The sequence below is a fragment of the Emydura macquarii genome, unplaced genomic scaffold (assembly GCF_026122565.2).
Source record: "Emydura macquarii macquarii isolate MOO-44397 ecotype Brisbane River unplaced genomic scaffold, CSIRO-AGI_Emac_v2 contig_691, whole genome shotgun sequence".
Lineage (NCBI taxonomy): Eukaryota > Metazoa > Chordata > Testudines > Chelidae > Emydura > Emydura macquarii.
Window position 1 is genome coordinate 10,634,148 of NW_027130828.1, and position 13,331 is coordinate 10,647,478.

The 13,331-nt window shown below is 45.6% G+C and overlaps 1 protein-coding gene across 1 annotated transcript in view; it reads right to left on the minus strand.

Annotated features, from left to right (window-relative positions):
* NCS1 (neuronal calcium sensor 1) overlaps positions 1 to 2,196 on the minus strand; it is an 80,981-nt gene extending 78,785 nt beyond the window's left edge. Inside the window, exon 1 of the mRNA XM_067541964.1 lies at positions 689 to 2,196. Coding sequence (XP_067398065.1) covers positions 689 to 752 — 64 coding nt within the window. The 5' untranslated portion in view covers positions 753 to 2,196. The remainder of the gene's footprint in view (positions 1 to 688) is intronic.
* Between the last annotated feature and the right edge of the window lie 11,135 nt (positions 2,197 to 13,331).

Genomic DNA, 13,331 nt, shown 5'->3' on the forward strand with positions numbered 1-13,331 from the left:
ACCACGTACAGCGGCGCTTGAGCACTCCGTTAAAGGAATGATTAAGAAACTGTCCATGCTCTACAAAACCCAATGCTCTGAACTAAAAATAAATTAAAAAAAAAAACAACGGGTGGGAGGGAAGGGACAGAATTTCGGAACTGGGTGCAAATTGTAGCAATCTTTACCACTGAACATCTCCCTCCCTCCCTCCTCTCCCCCTCTCACACTCACCCCATGGGAGATGTTTGGGGAGGAAGAGGGTGTTCTACTCTCCTTGCCAACACTTCAGTGCATCGTGATCGTGATGTCTGAATCACCAGGCTGAGCTTCTCTAGAAAGAAATACCTGCTTGTCTGGTGCTTTTCACAGCAGTGGCAGGCTAATAATTGAATAATGATACCATAGCAGGATTCGCCCCTCTACGATGAGTCCCTCAAATACCTGCCTTTTCTTTTTCTTTATTACTGCAGCAGATCATGCAAATAATACGAACCATGACACACTTACACATCCCTCCCCTGTAGTCACAGGTGCACGCATTCCTGTGATAGAAATAGCACTCGGGCAGCTCCCAAACGCAAACAGTAGGACCCCATATGGACAAGCAATGGCATCTTTTGATCATGACTGGCTCCCACTTCATCCCTAACCCTAGTACAAGAGCAATGAGAAAGTTGCCTGATTGTAAGGGGGTTAGAATACTTACAGTAAGTCTTCCTGGTCAGCTCTTCCACAACTTCAGGCTTCAACTTGCTGTTGGATTTCCCCATTATTGCCCAGCAGCTCTCTCCAGATCACTCAGTGCATAAATTGCGATACGGCCTTGTAACTCTCCTCTTTCACTGAAGAGGCATCAGAAGGCTTGCCTTGACTTTAAAAAAATATAACAACAAAAACAAAACCACCCCGGTTTCTTCTTCCAATCTCCTCTCCTTCCTAGAACAATGTTTCTTTAAAAAAAAAAAGCAGCTGCAGCAATGGAGTAAGAGGTGGAAGGAAGAACTGCTTTTGTTTTAGTGGTGCTCCAACCTTGCTAGGAGACAGGATTTCACTCCTGGAGGATTTTAGCCCACTTTTCACTTGAAGAATAACAATAATAAACAGAACTGCTACATTCCACTTGGGGAGAGGGCTTTTTGTTTTGCAGCAATCAGAGCTGTGGTTACATTTCAGTCATGGTTTCTCTTTATAAAAAATTAAACCCCACAGGTTGATGTGTTTTTCCTCCTCTCCCCTTGTTGCACTGTCTGGAAAGGAAGGTTACTGTGCAGGATCTGTGTGTGTGTCTCTCTCTCTATCCTCCCGGTAGCTCTGTGGAGTGTTGCTGTTGTTGTCCCTGGTTACAGAACACCCTCCTCCCCTCTTTCTTTCGCTGTGTAGCTTCAGCAGGCAAGGATTTGCTACTGCCTGCTGCTCTGCTGATAAGGTGTTAACTGGAATCTGCCAGTCAGACAGCAGCAGGCCAATGTCTCTTGTCTCCCTTTTTTGTCTCCTTGCTTTCCTTTTAGATCAATCCTCTAAAAAAATAAATACATAGCATTTTCATTCAAAACAACTCAATGGCTTCTTCTTTCTCTGCAGATGCATTGATTTCCTTCCTCAGGGACCTGAAGAGAAAACGCTTGCTATTTCTAACTTAGATCTGAGCGTCTAATGGAGATCTGAGATTCCTCCACGCCCCTCTCTCCAAAGTCATGTATTTATCTGAGATTCAAAGAAGTTAGGGATGGAAGAGACCGATTGGGTCCTTCAATCTGCCCTCTGCCAATGAGCAATCTGCCTTTGTTTTATTATAAAGCAGCAAAGATACATTCAGAGATAGGTACCATGTAAATAAATGGGATTATTATTGTCACGGTAGGTTTTCTGCCTTGATGCAAAGTCTCTTCGTTAATGAGATTTATTGCCTATAGCACTATAGCATTTTTTGTTTCGAAGACACATATTCCTTCTTCCAAATTCCCTTGCCTGTGTTCTTGAGACTCTGTTTCTCTCGATGTTTTCCTGGCACATAATAATTAACAAAGCACTGACTTTTTGTGAATTTGTAAATAATTCTAAAGCGTTAATTTGCTTTCTTTCCCTTGGGGGAATTTTATGCTGAGTGTGCATCCAGGGTAGTGGAAACCTGCAAGAAACAAAATAGATTTTCATCACTGACAGGTCTTTGTAAATCAATATTTCCTTATTTCAGAGGAGGTAAACATTCACTTTGAAATATCAGAGATGGGCCTGGTAGTGAGTGTGCGCCCAGGTTGGTGGAAACACCAGACATACTAAGCTGAAGGTGATGCAGGTGATCAACGTACCTCCCATCTGACAAAGTGTCTCTACTCAGTTTTCTTCTTATGCTATTTATCTCCAAAGTGATCAAATAATGTACTGCAATCTGAGTCTTGCCACAATCATTTTTGTCAGTGAAAGGGACTCTTCCTCCTCTGGAGCCAGTCAGAAACCTAGGTGCCGGCCCCTTCCCTTACAGGGCCATGTAGGTTCTTTGATTTTAAAATCAGGACTTATTAAAGACAACATACTGAATGGCATCACAGCCATCACACAACAACCAGCTGATCACAGAGGTCTGGGAACATAACCACTCCTTATGCACCAAACACACGAAGAGTAACCTCTATTCACAGTACTAGACACCACGCTACTATTATAACCCATAAACAGGCAAAGATTCTGCCACCCAGCCAGTAATCTCAGCAGCAAAGCCACCTCCTGCAGATAGTTCCATTTCTTTAAGTTCACTACTCGCCAGATTCAGGAGAGTAGATGGGGAAGGAAGAAAAGCACTGATGGGGTTAAACCTACGACGGGAGAAGAAACCTAGTGAAGCCACCCACCACCATTTCCAGTGCTTGCTCTGCTTCTGACTTGTTCTATGACATTAGGTACATCAGATGGGCCAGCATTTTCAAAAGTGGCCTCCAATTTTTTTGATTTTTTTTTTTACATGCTTCAATTTTTGGTGCCCCCAACTTGGAAACACCCAGCCTCAGTTTCCCCACCTGTATTACTCAGCTCCATCACAGGGTTCTTGTGTGGATTAATTCATTAATGTTTGTAAAGTGCTAATGGAGACCGTGTTGAGACCCTTTTAAAATCTGGCCCCAATTTGTCAAGAACAAATCATGTCAAACAAACCTAATAGCTTTCTTTGACACAATAACAAGCCTTGTGGATGGGGGGAAGTGGTAGGTGTGATGAATCTTGACTTTAGTAAGGCTTTTGATACTGTCTCACATGACTTCTCATAAACAAACTAGAGAAATACAACCTAGATGGGGCTACTATAAAGTGGGTGCATAACTGGTTGGAAAACCGCTCCCAGAGAGTAGTTATCAGTGGATCACAGTCAAGTTGGAAGGATATATTGAGTTGGGTCCTGCGGGGATCAGTCCTGGATCCGGTTCTGTTCAATATCTTCATAAATGATTTAGATAATGGCATAGAGAGTACACTTATAAAGTTTGCGGATGATACCTCACTGGGAGGGGTTGCAAGTGCTTTGGAGGACAGGATTAAAATTCAAAATGATTCGGATAAACTAGAGAAACGGTCTGAAGTAAACAGGATGCAATTCAATAAGGACAAATGCAAAGTAGTCTGTTTAGGAAAGAACAATCAATTGCACAGACACAAAATGGGAAATGACTGCCTGGGAAGGAGAACTGCAGAAAGGGATCTGAGGTCATAGCGGATCACAAGCTAAATATAAGTCAACAGTGTAACACTGTTGCAGAAAAAGCAAACATCATTCTTGGATGTGTTAGCAGGAGCACTGTAAGCGAGAAACAAGAAGTAATTTTTCCACTCCACTCTGCGCTGATAAGGCTTTGACTGGCGTATTGTGTCCCGTTCTGGGCGCCACATTTCAGGAAAGATGTGGACAAACTAGAGAAAATCCAGAGGAGAGCAACAAAAATGATTAAATGTCTAGAAAACATGATCTATGGGGGAAAATTGGAAAAATTGGGTTTGCTTAGTCTGGAGAAGACTGATTGGGGACATGATAACAGTTTTCAAGTACATAAAAGGTTGTTACAAGGAGGAGGGAGAAAAATTGTTCCTGTTAACCTCTGAGGATAGCAATGGGTTTAAGCAATGGGTTTAAATTGCATCAAGGGAGGTTTAGGTTGGACATTAGCAAAAGCCTCCTAACTGTCTGGGTAATTAAGCAGGAACAAATTGCCTAGGGAGGTTGCAGAATCTCCATCATTGGAGGTATTTAAGAACAGGTAAGACAAACACCTGTCAGGAAGGTGTAGCTATTACATACACCTGCCTTGAGTGCAGGGGACTGGACTAGATGACCTCTTGAGGTCCCTTTTAGTCCTACACTTCTATGATTCTCTGAGATAGTAGCCAGGGGGAAAAAAGCAAACCAAAACACATGGCTTATGTTGGATGCTGGGATGTGTGAGGCTAGTAGGGGTGTAAGGAGGTTACCCAGACTTGGCTAAAGGAGAATTGATCATACCTTCTCACAGTGTATAAAAGCTCTGTGTATGTTCTAATTATCTGTATTGCTCCCCTGCTTCTCTCCTACTCATATTTTAAATACTGTCTAGGCTGCCCAGGCATGACCTTACTCCTCAAATATCACCAAGTGGTGAGTGAAATAAAAGACACTTTAATAAAGTAGAGACTGTTCTATAAGCCTGCAAAGAGTATAGTGCAGAGTGTGCTTGTGTCTGTAAGTAACAGGGTGGGGATGGGCAAGCATGGATTACATAATCACATGGTATGTTTCTTTACTGGTAAAGACTGCCACAGTCAATTGTCCAGGGACATATTCCCCACAGAAGACATTTCTAAAATACATAATCCTCTATTAGCAAACCTTCCACAAACAAGCTCATTAAGGCAGCATAGTTTAAAAACACAGCAGCATCTTTTATTAACATATCCCCAGCATGGGCAACAGAAGGCTGACAGTAATATACCAGTATGAGACAAAAGAAGGGAGGCACAAATTCTCTTCTCTTATGCACTAGTGTAAACAGGAGTAAGTCCACTTACTTCCAGTGGGTTACTCTGGATTTACATCATAGACTCATAAACTTTTGAGGCCAAAAGGGACCATCATGATCATCTAGTCTGACCTCCAGCACATCACAAGCCACAGAACCTCATCCACCCACTCTGGTAATAGACCGTAACCTCTGGCTGAGTTACTGGGGAAAGTGTGAACGAGGCACTGAAGTCCTCAAATCTTGATTTAAAGGCTTCAAGTTGGAGAGAATCCAGCGTATTCAAACAGCAGAATGTAGCACGAGTCTGTTTTCTTCTAGATGCTACTTAGCTTGTAAGCCCCGTGGGGCAGGGGCCATCTTTTTGTTCTGAGTTTGTACAGCACCCAGCACAATGGGGTCCTGGTCTATGCCTAGGTCCCCTAGGCACAATGATAATACATGTAATAATAAAATAATAAGGTGGCACTGAGGCATGCTATCCTCATAGGCCCCTACAATAGTGAGAGGAAGCCTGGAGTTAAGGCACTGGAGTGGGACTCTGGGTCCAATTCCTAGCTCTTCCACAAAATTCCCTGTGGGACCTTGGTCAAGCCCATTTCTTTGTGCCTCAGTTTCTCATCTGTAAGATGCAAATAGTAGTACTTCCACTGTCCACTTTGCCTATTTTAATTGTAAGCTCTTTGGAGCAGATGTTCTCTTACTGTTTACGTACAGCACCATCTAGCATAAGGGACCCCCTCTCAATTGAAGCCTCAAGAAGCTACTATAATAAGCAACAAGAACATTCCAGAGTCGCTCTCCCTACAGCCTAATCATTTTAGTCCAAAGTTCTGCTGCTGAGAAACTGATGTTAACAGGATTTAATTAAATTTAAAACCCTATCCTGCCTATGCCACAGAAAACACTATAAAAAAGCTGACATCACTTAGTGAAAGGATAAAAGTAATCAGAAACTATCCGCAAGCTAGTCAATTTCTCTCCCTAATTACTGCCACTGACTTTATCCCATCTTTGGTAAGAAAAAAGGGTCATGATGTTGGTTTGGATGGCATGATGTTTCCAAAGATACAGAGACACAAGTTGCTTGGGGCAGGCTGGCTTGAAATCAGAATGGGGCAAAATAATTCTAACTAAACATGAAGCATGTGGAGGGTATCTGCACATGAATGAAATATTGAGATAAATTCCTTCAGAGGAAACTGAGTGCTGAGCCGGCTTTTGAATGCAGCATTGCTTCACTAACTCCCTGATGTCTCCCTTCTGAGATATACATTTCTGTCCTGGGCAGCTCTCTTTACCACATTGCTAGCTACTGCAGAACAATACTGCGGTGTAATCAGCAACAACCTTGGGTACTCTTACAGTAGGTAACAACAACAGACACAGCATGCCACAATGGATATTAAGTCTCAAGACTCAGAACTAGCTTTTCCATTAACCAACTGTTTGTTTCCTGAGTTTATACACCTTCTGGTCGCCATTCCACAATCTGCTGCCATGGAAATGATTATTCATTCCACTATATTTATTATTCTATCGTCTCCATGATCAAACAAGGCTGCAGGGAGAAAGTTCATGCATAAATAAAAAACACTGAAGGGGTTTACAGCATGCTCTACATTATTATTGGAAGAACTCTGAAATGTGTAGATCCGGTGTACAGTAATCTCTTTCTATAACAAGCTTCCCCCCTTGGGTATTTATTTAAATGGGTTTAATAGAATTACTGAATTCTCTTTAATCGGTACCCAGCAAGTCTATTAACTTCAGAAACGCATTCTTTGCTATAGGTGGGATAACAGTCACAGATAATTAATAAGCACCTTTATTTGCCTTTATGCCTTTTTTAATTTCAGACTTCATTGTCATTTTATTGTTATGATTATAGTCACTTCATCAAAATATTGTTGGTTATACATGGCAACATTTGATTATTCACCCTTTGTACATTCCATTCATTGTACCTCACAAGGCAAATGTTCTCTTTTCTTTAAATATATGTGCCTACCCCAAAAAAGGGGAGTAGAAAATAGAAATCCAAAGAAGCCTGACACTGTTTCAGTCTCTGCCAACAGCAACATTTTCCTAATCAAATTACAACGGGGGTATGTTTTGTGCCTGGCCAGCAGCCACTATAACATGATGCTTTGTAACATGTAAATATCCTGTGTCCCAAGTTGTTTTCATTAATTATTATTATTTTTGTTTGTGGTAGAGTTTAAAGGGCCCAACTGAGATCAGGGCCCCATTGTGCTAGGTTCTGTACATACACAGAATAAGAGACAATCCCTGCCTGGAATAAAACCCAGGTCCCTCTGCGTCCCAATCTGTTCCTTAACCACAAAACCATCCTTCCTCCCAAAGAGACATTGCAAAAAAGCTACTGGGGGACGGGAGGCAACAGGCACAGCCAGTGTTTTGTTTCTAACTCCACTGCAACACATGGGACTGGGGGCCAGAGAGTTAAAAAAAGAAAGAAAAAAAAAGGGGGGGGGGCGATGATTTTGCCACAGCAACTGAGGCTGTCCCTATTAAGGAACGAAGCAGGGGTGGCAAAGCCGGGAGGGCCTGGCTCCTGTCTTCTCTTGGCTGATAGACGCCGCCTTCCGAAGCATCCTGCCCGCCGGAGGTTTCTCCCATCGAAAGGCAACCCCAGCCAGCCAGGCCCCGCGGAGACCCGACTGCCACGCACACCGTCCTCCGGGCATCTCACTGCTCCCCAGGGCAGGGGCCAGGCTCCTGCCTGCTCCCAGCCCCCCGCGCAGTCCAAGCGGCTGGCGGGCGGGCGGCCCCCCGGCTCGGGGCAGAGTCTGGTTCTGCCGGGGGAGGCTCCGTGCGGCACAGGCGGGTGCCGCAGCCCCTGGCGGGCACGGGCCGGGCGCAGTTCTCCCCCACTCCCGCTCGGGGCGATGTGCCAGCCAAGCCCTCCCGCGCCGGGGCCTGGGCGCTGAGCCGGGGAGAGGTCCCCGCTCTGCTTCGTCTGGGGGCGGACTCGGTCCTCGTGCACCGGGCCCGGCTCCGGCCACGCAGCGCCGGGGATGGGGGGGCCGAGGCCGCGCAGCGCAGCGCATTGCCCCCTCTCCCGTACTCACTGCTCCGCCGCGCTCGCTGCCGCCCCCGGCCGGGCCTCGGCCCAGCCCCGCTCCGACCGACGCGCAGCCTGGCGCGTCTCTCCCTCCTTCGCCGGTCCGCCCGCAGGGATGCTGAGCCCGGGGCGCGCGGGGGCCACTCAGCGGTCGGCGGGGTCAGGGACGCTCGTGGGCCCAGCACGTGCCAGCTCCCAGCACAGCCCTGGCCCGGCGGGGGGCCGCACGCGGCGACCCTCGGGGGTGTCTGTCTCGGGCCCCGCACGTGCTGAGTGACACACAGGGGTGCCCTGGCAGGTTAGTTACTCCCGTGTCCACCTCCCTTCTCTGGATTTCACCAGCTTCCGCCTAGAGCTAAGCCCTGGCTGCGGGCCCGGTTGTTGCCAGATGTTCGTGTGGGACCCAGTGCAAGAGATCTGCCTGCCACATGCACAGTCAGGGTGCAGGCTAGCTGAAACAGACTGGCCCCAGGGGTTTGAGAGCTGAGCCACTCAGCGCTGAGAACAAATCCACCCTGCTTTGTTCAGCCCTTGGACCAGGTGGAAATCTGAGAATTTACAGAAACCAGGCCACCCCTCCCACCAGGATTGCTCGCTGAAGAGGGGGGCCCCTGAGCTAAGAGATAATATAGTCTGTAACTGTGTAAGTGCAGAAGTGACACAAGTTGTTATCCATTATGGAGGAGAAACTCTGCCAGCCCCTGGGTGTGTCTGCAAAGACAGCGCCCAGCTGTCTGAACTGGACCAATGCTGTAAAGATTGACCATTGGGTGAGAAACCTAGAAAGTGCGGTTTATGTTTCTATTTTAGTTGTATCCTTGTGTTTCCAAACCCTTGGACTTGCTTTTATTTGAATCTCTGTCTCAAGCTCTGAGCAGGCACTGAGAGATCCCCTCACCCACACGCCTAAGGAAATTTCCCTGTCAAGCCGGGGCAGAGGCCATGCTGCCTTCTCTGTCAGGGTGGTACCAAGCACACAGACATCACTCAGTGAATGATCACTCCGCGCACATACTTAGAGCGCAATCATTGTGGCAGAGATAACAGAGGCCAAAAGGCATCAGACACATGCAGTATATTTTGCTGGACCTGCCAGCCCCTTTTCTTAGCATCATCCCCTGGCACTGCACAACTGATTTTGCCCATTTCCACCATCTCCTGTGGCAGCCCAGGGAAGTGTGTATTAGTTTCTCCTAGCTGTAGCTGGAGACAAAAAAAAATAAGAGCATTTTTGTGCCATGGTGTGTATAGCGGTGATGCTTGTGGGTTGCATTGCTTTTGCAGGGACAGATTCTGCAACCCCCACTCATATTAAATACCCTTACAGCTGCCACCAGTATGGAGTCTGGCCAGGGGAAATGTGTGTGTGAATATGATGCTCCTCAGGGCACCAAGGACTGTAAGCCAGCTTATTGCCACTTGTGTCGAGGGCGAGGGGGTTTTGCCTGTGCCAGCTAGGTGTTAGCTCCCTAATATAACCAGCCTGTCAGCTGCTCAAGCACTCATCTCTTGGCTACACCAGCCCAGCCTTGGCCCTGCACTAGGTGCACTCCAGCCCCTAAGTCCCTTCAAAGTGTCCCCCTGAGACATCCAGCCCCTGATCACCGGATACTCACAGAAATCCCAGATCCGTCATTCCCAAAGTTAACAGTGGACCCCAGCTCACCGATTTTACATTAGCCCACCGCTCCTATATCACACACACCACTTGAGTTTGATTACAGTAAGACAAAAGGAAAATTTACTTAAGAATAGAGATTTAAATAGAAACAAGTGTGAGTGATGGAAACAAATGGTTACATACAAAAAATCATAAATATGAACATGGGCCTACACATATTAAGTCACCTTTCCTGTCCAATACAGTAGATTCTTACCCCAAAGTTCAGTCATTCGCAGCATTTTTTTGCCCTAAGGGGCTAGGACCAATTTTTTATGAAGCACCCCCACTCATCACCTCCTTAATGATCACCCTGTGATCTACTGAATCAGCCTTTTCTCTTGATTCACAAACAAGGTGATCCCCTTGCTGCCCTATTGTGCTTTTCACTACCAGGTAGTTTCAAGCTTATAGCTTGTCTTTGATGGTTTTTCATTGACTGTTCTGTGTTGGTGCAAAGGTGGACAATTGTGGACATTACATAATTGGCTAGCCAAAAAGGGCTGACAACTCCCCCCTGCTGGAATGGGGCATCACCAAGACAATTATTCTCTGGCAATTCACTTTCACTCCAAGACCATAAAGACGTAATTTTCAATATAGTTGCATTATCCTTAAATATTACCCGCTCGCACATCTCACAATGATTATGAGTATCAATAAGTTACAAGCTTTCAGTACAGACATCACCCTTTATGGATAAATACCATGAAAGTGATGTTTTAGGTGTAGTGAGTATGTCAGGTCTGAGACAGGACTTGCTTGCAAAGAACTGTGAACCCTTTGCCAGCTGGCACCAATGGTTGTCACAACAAAATTAATTCATTGACTAAAAAAAAATGGCTATTTTAAGTATTAATGATCTGACTAAAGCTGACAAAAGCCAAGGAAATCCTTAGCACCCTTAGAAGAGAAGCTAATCATGGAAGTGCCAAGGAGAGCAAACTTCCTTGCTCTGAGAAGCAGCCCCTCCAGCTCAGGGCACCATGAAGATGCCACAAATGCACTGCCCCTGTGGCATCAGTTCGGTGGATGAAAAAAGGCTTCCGGTCTACAGCTGTGATCCAAATGTGTAACAGGCATCAGTGGAGTTATCCCAGGGTGAATTTGGTCAATCCTGTGGCTGTGACTTGTTCTCCTCTGGCTGGATATTCCAGGGATCTCTAAGCATACTGTGATCTTAGATAGGTGCTGTCAGAGGCAGAACATGGTCGATGAAGATTACCATTGGCAGCCTTAGCAGACTGCATTGCTTTTTGACTACCAAAAGTCAGATGCTTGAAGCCTTTTCAGACTAGATGAGATGTGCTGCTGCTTTCCCCCTAACATCAGAACAGGTCACATCAGCTCAAAGTCAAAATGCTATGTAAAGTCCTGGCAGAAGGTTGACATCGTAACTGTTTTGATGACCGAGCTATAAACAGCCAAATCACAAAGCCCTCGGAAATCAGGATTTAGAAACGTACCCACACAGAGACTTTGAACTCCAGCAGGCCTGTTGGGTGTTGCTGCTATAAATGAATTCTGCATAATGTGGCGTTTCCATGTGGATGTGCTGTGTGTTTTCAGGTGAGGAGTGATGGCATACCACAGACGGCCAGCTAGGATAGGTGGCTTTGCTTTCTTTCTCCAGGCAACGGGACTACAAGCGTTAAGCCAGAGGCCAGGATGAGAGAAACGGTTGAAGTGAACATGACTTTATAAGGCTGAGCACACAGTTGTTTTCTAAAAACGGATGTGCAGATGGCGTGGTAAGTGCTACTATTCAATACACTATTCATTTCTCTTGTTAAATTCCAGTATGTTTTTTAAAGACTGTATTCGCTCCTGGATCTCTGGGGCACTAATTATGATGCTAATATGTAAACCGTGAAAGAGCTGGCTGTTGTGAACTAATCAGCTCCTTTCCTGTTTGCTTGTCTTGTGTATTAAACACTGTAGCTAAGTCACAGCAAAGCAAAGGACAAGTAAAGGCCTTCATAGGATTTTAAATCTTCTGGGATCACACAGCTAGCAACAGGGAAACTACTCTCCTTGTCACCTCATGGGTTCTTCTCGAAGCAGAGGATCCTCAGTTTATTCCAGCTGCTTTGAGCTGCCCAACTGGGTTTCTAGCTAGAAGTCATTTCTAACTGGACAGCGCGTTTGTTATGACAATGGCCCCAAAGACTGAATGTTGCGGAGTTGTGTCTGCACTAAATGGGCTAGGAATGTTAGCTGCACAACTATGAGCAGTCGTTTGTCACTGCACAGCCACTATGCTCAGGGCACTGGGACATTCAGGATTGATGGAAGATTTGGAGAAATTGTTTTCTCTTTTCTTCCAAGTGTCTCAGTGCAGGAGGAAGATGGTGTGTTGTATTCATTACTGGTGTGTTGGATCCATTACTGGTGGGTTGTGTTGTATTCATTACTGTGAAGAACACTCATTGAAAACACACCTAAATTTTATGAACAAATCCATTTTCTGCACTGGTCTCTGCCCATCTTAGAACTTTCCACTCCATGTAAGAGACTGAATAAAACAAATCTGCACCTGTCTGGTTCCCAAATCCCTGTAGGAGCAGAGCAGATCTGATTGTAGCCTCCTATAAGGCTGCTGTGATTCATGACAATATGCAGGCATTCTAGAATCATGAAGTCCCAGCAGGTATTTTTGGTTAGCTTTTGCAGCACCAGTTAAGGTCCCTTAGTTCTCAGGGATACAGATTAGAGAACACACACTGCAAGAATCACTTTCCTTCATCGAACTGATGTCCTTCTAGGTGGTAGCTGAGCTGATGCCATGCGTGCGCGTGGAGAAACTGGGCTTGATAGTAAAATTGTGGATTTGATATTTTTAAAACACCCAGTAATTAGTCATGGGAATGACTAAATCAGGCAACTAGTCCAGCCCACAGCCAGTGTGGGATTGCTCCCTACAGTATATTTAGTAGCAAGTTGTCCAGTGAAGTATTAATTAGCTGAAGCAAGAGCGTGTTTTCTGTTTCACCAGGGAGATTGTTCTGCAGACTGGCAGATCTCATTGGTAGAAAATGTCTAACATTTCATTTTTCCTTTCCTCCATTTCATCCCATTATTCGCATTCTAGGGCTTTGGACTCCCCCCCCGCCCACAATTAATTCCCCTCACTGCTTGCTGTTTTACCATCCAAGCATGTTGTAGGCTAGCATTACATCTCCTTTTCAGCTCTCTTTAGTCATTACTTACCCAAGTGCCACAGCTTTAATTCTTTTAATCTTCCATCATAGGCCAATTCCCTCTTGCCCCTTAATCGCTGCTGGTGTTCTCTGTACTCCCTCCAGTTTGGCAACTGCTTCGTGCTCTGGGAAGCCTTGCTGTTTGGCTTTTCCCAAGGGATGCAAAGGTCAATATTTTCTGTAGCTATGCCATGAAATGGTGAGAGTCGTGCAGCTTGCAGATTTCTCCTGCAGAGCGGAAGCTGAGCGAGTGTGCGAGGGTTAGTTTTTAAAGTGTGCCACAGCTGAGCCACTTCGGGGCTTTGCAAGAGCTGAGCCATTCTACAGCTAGCTGACACTAGGGTTTCCTTAACCTTTGCTGGAAATGGGAAATCGTCTCACACTGCAAAACTTTTAAAATGAGGACATTAGAGCCGGGCCAG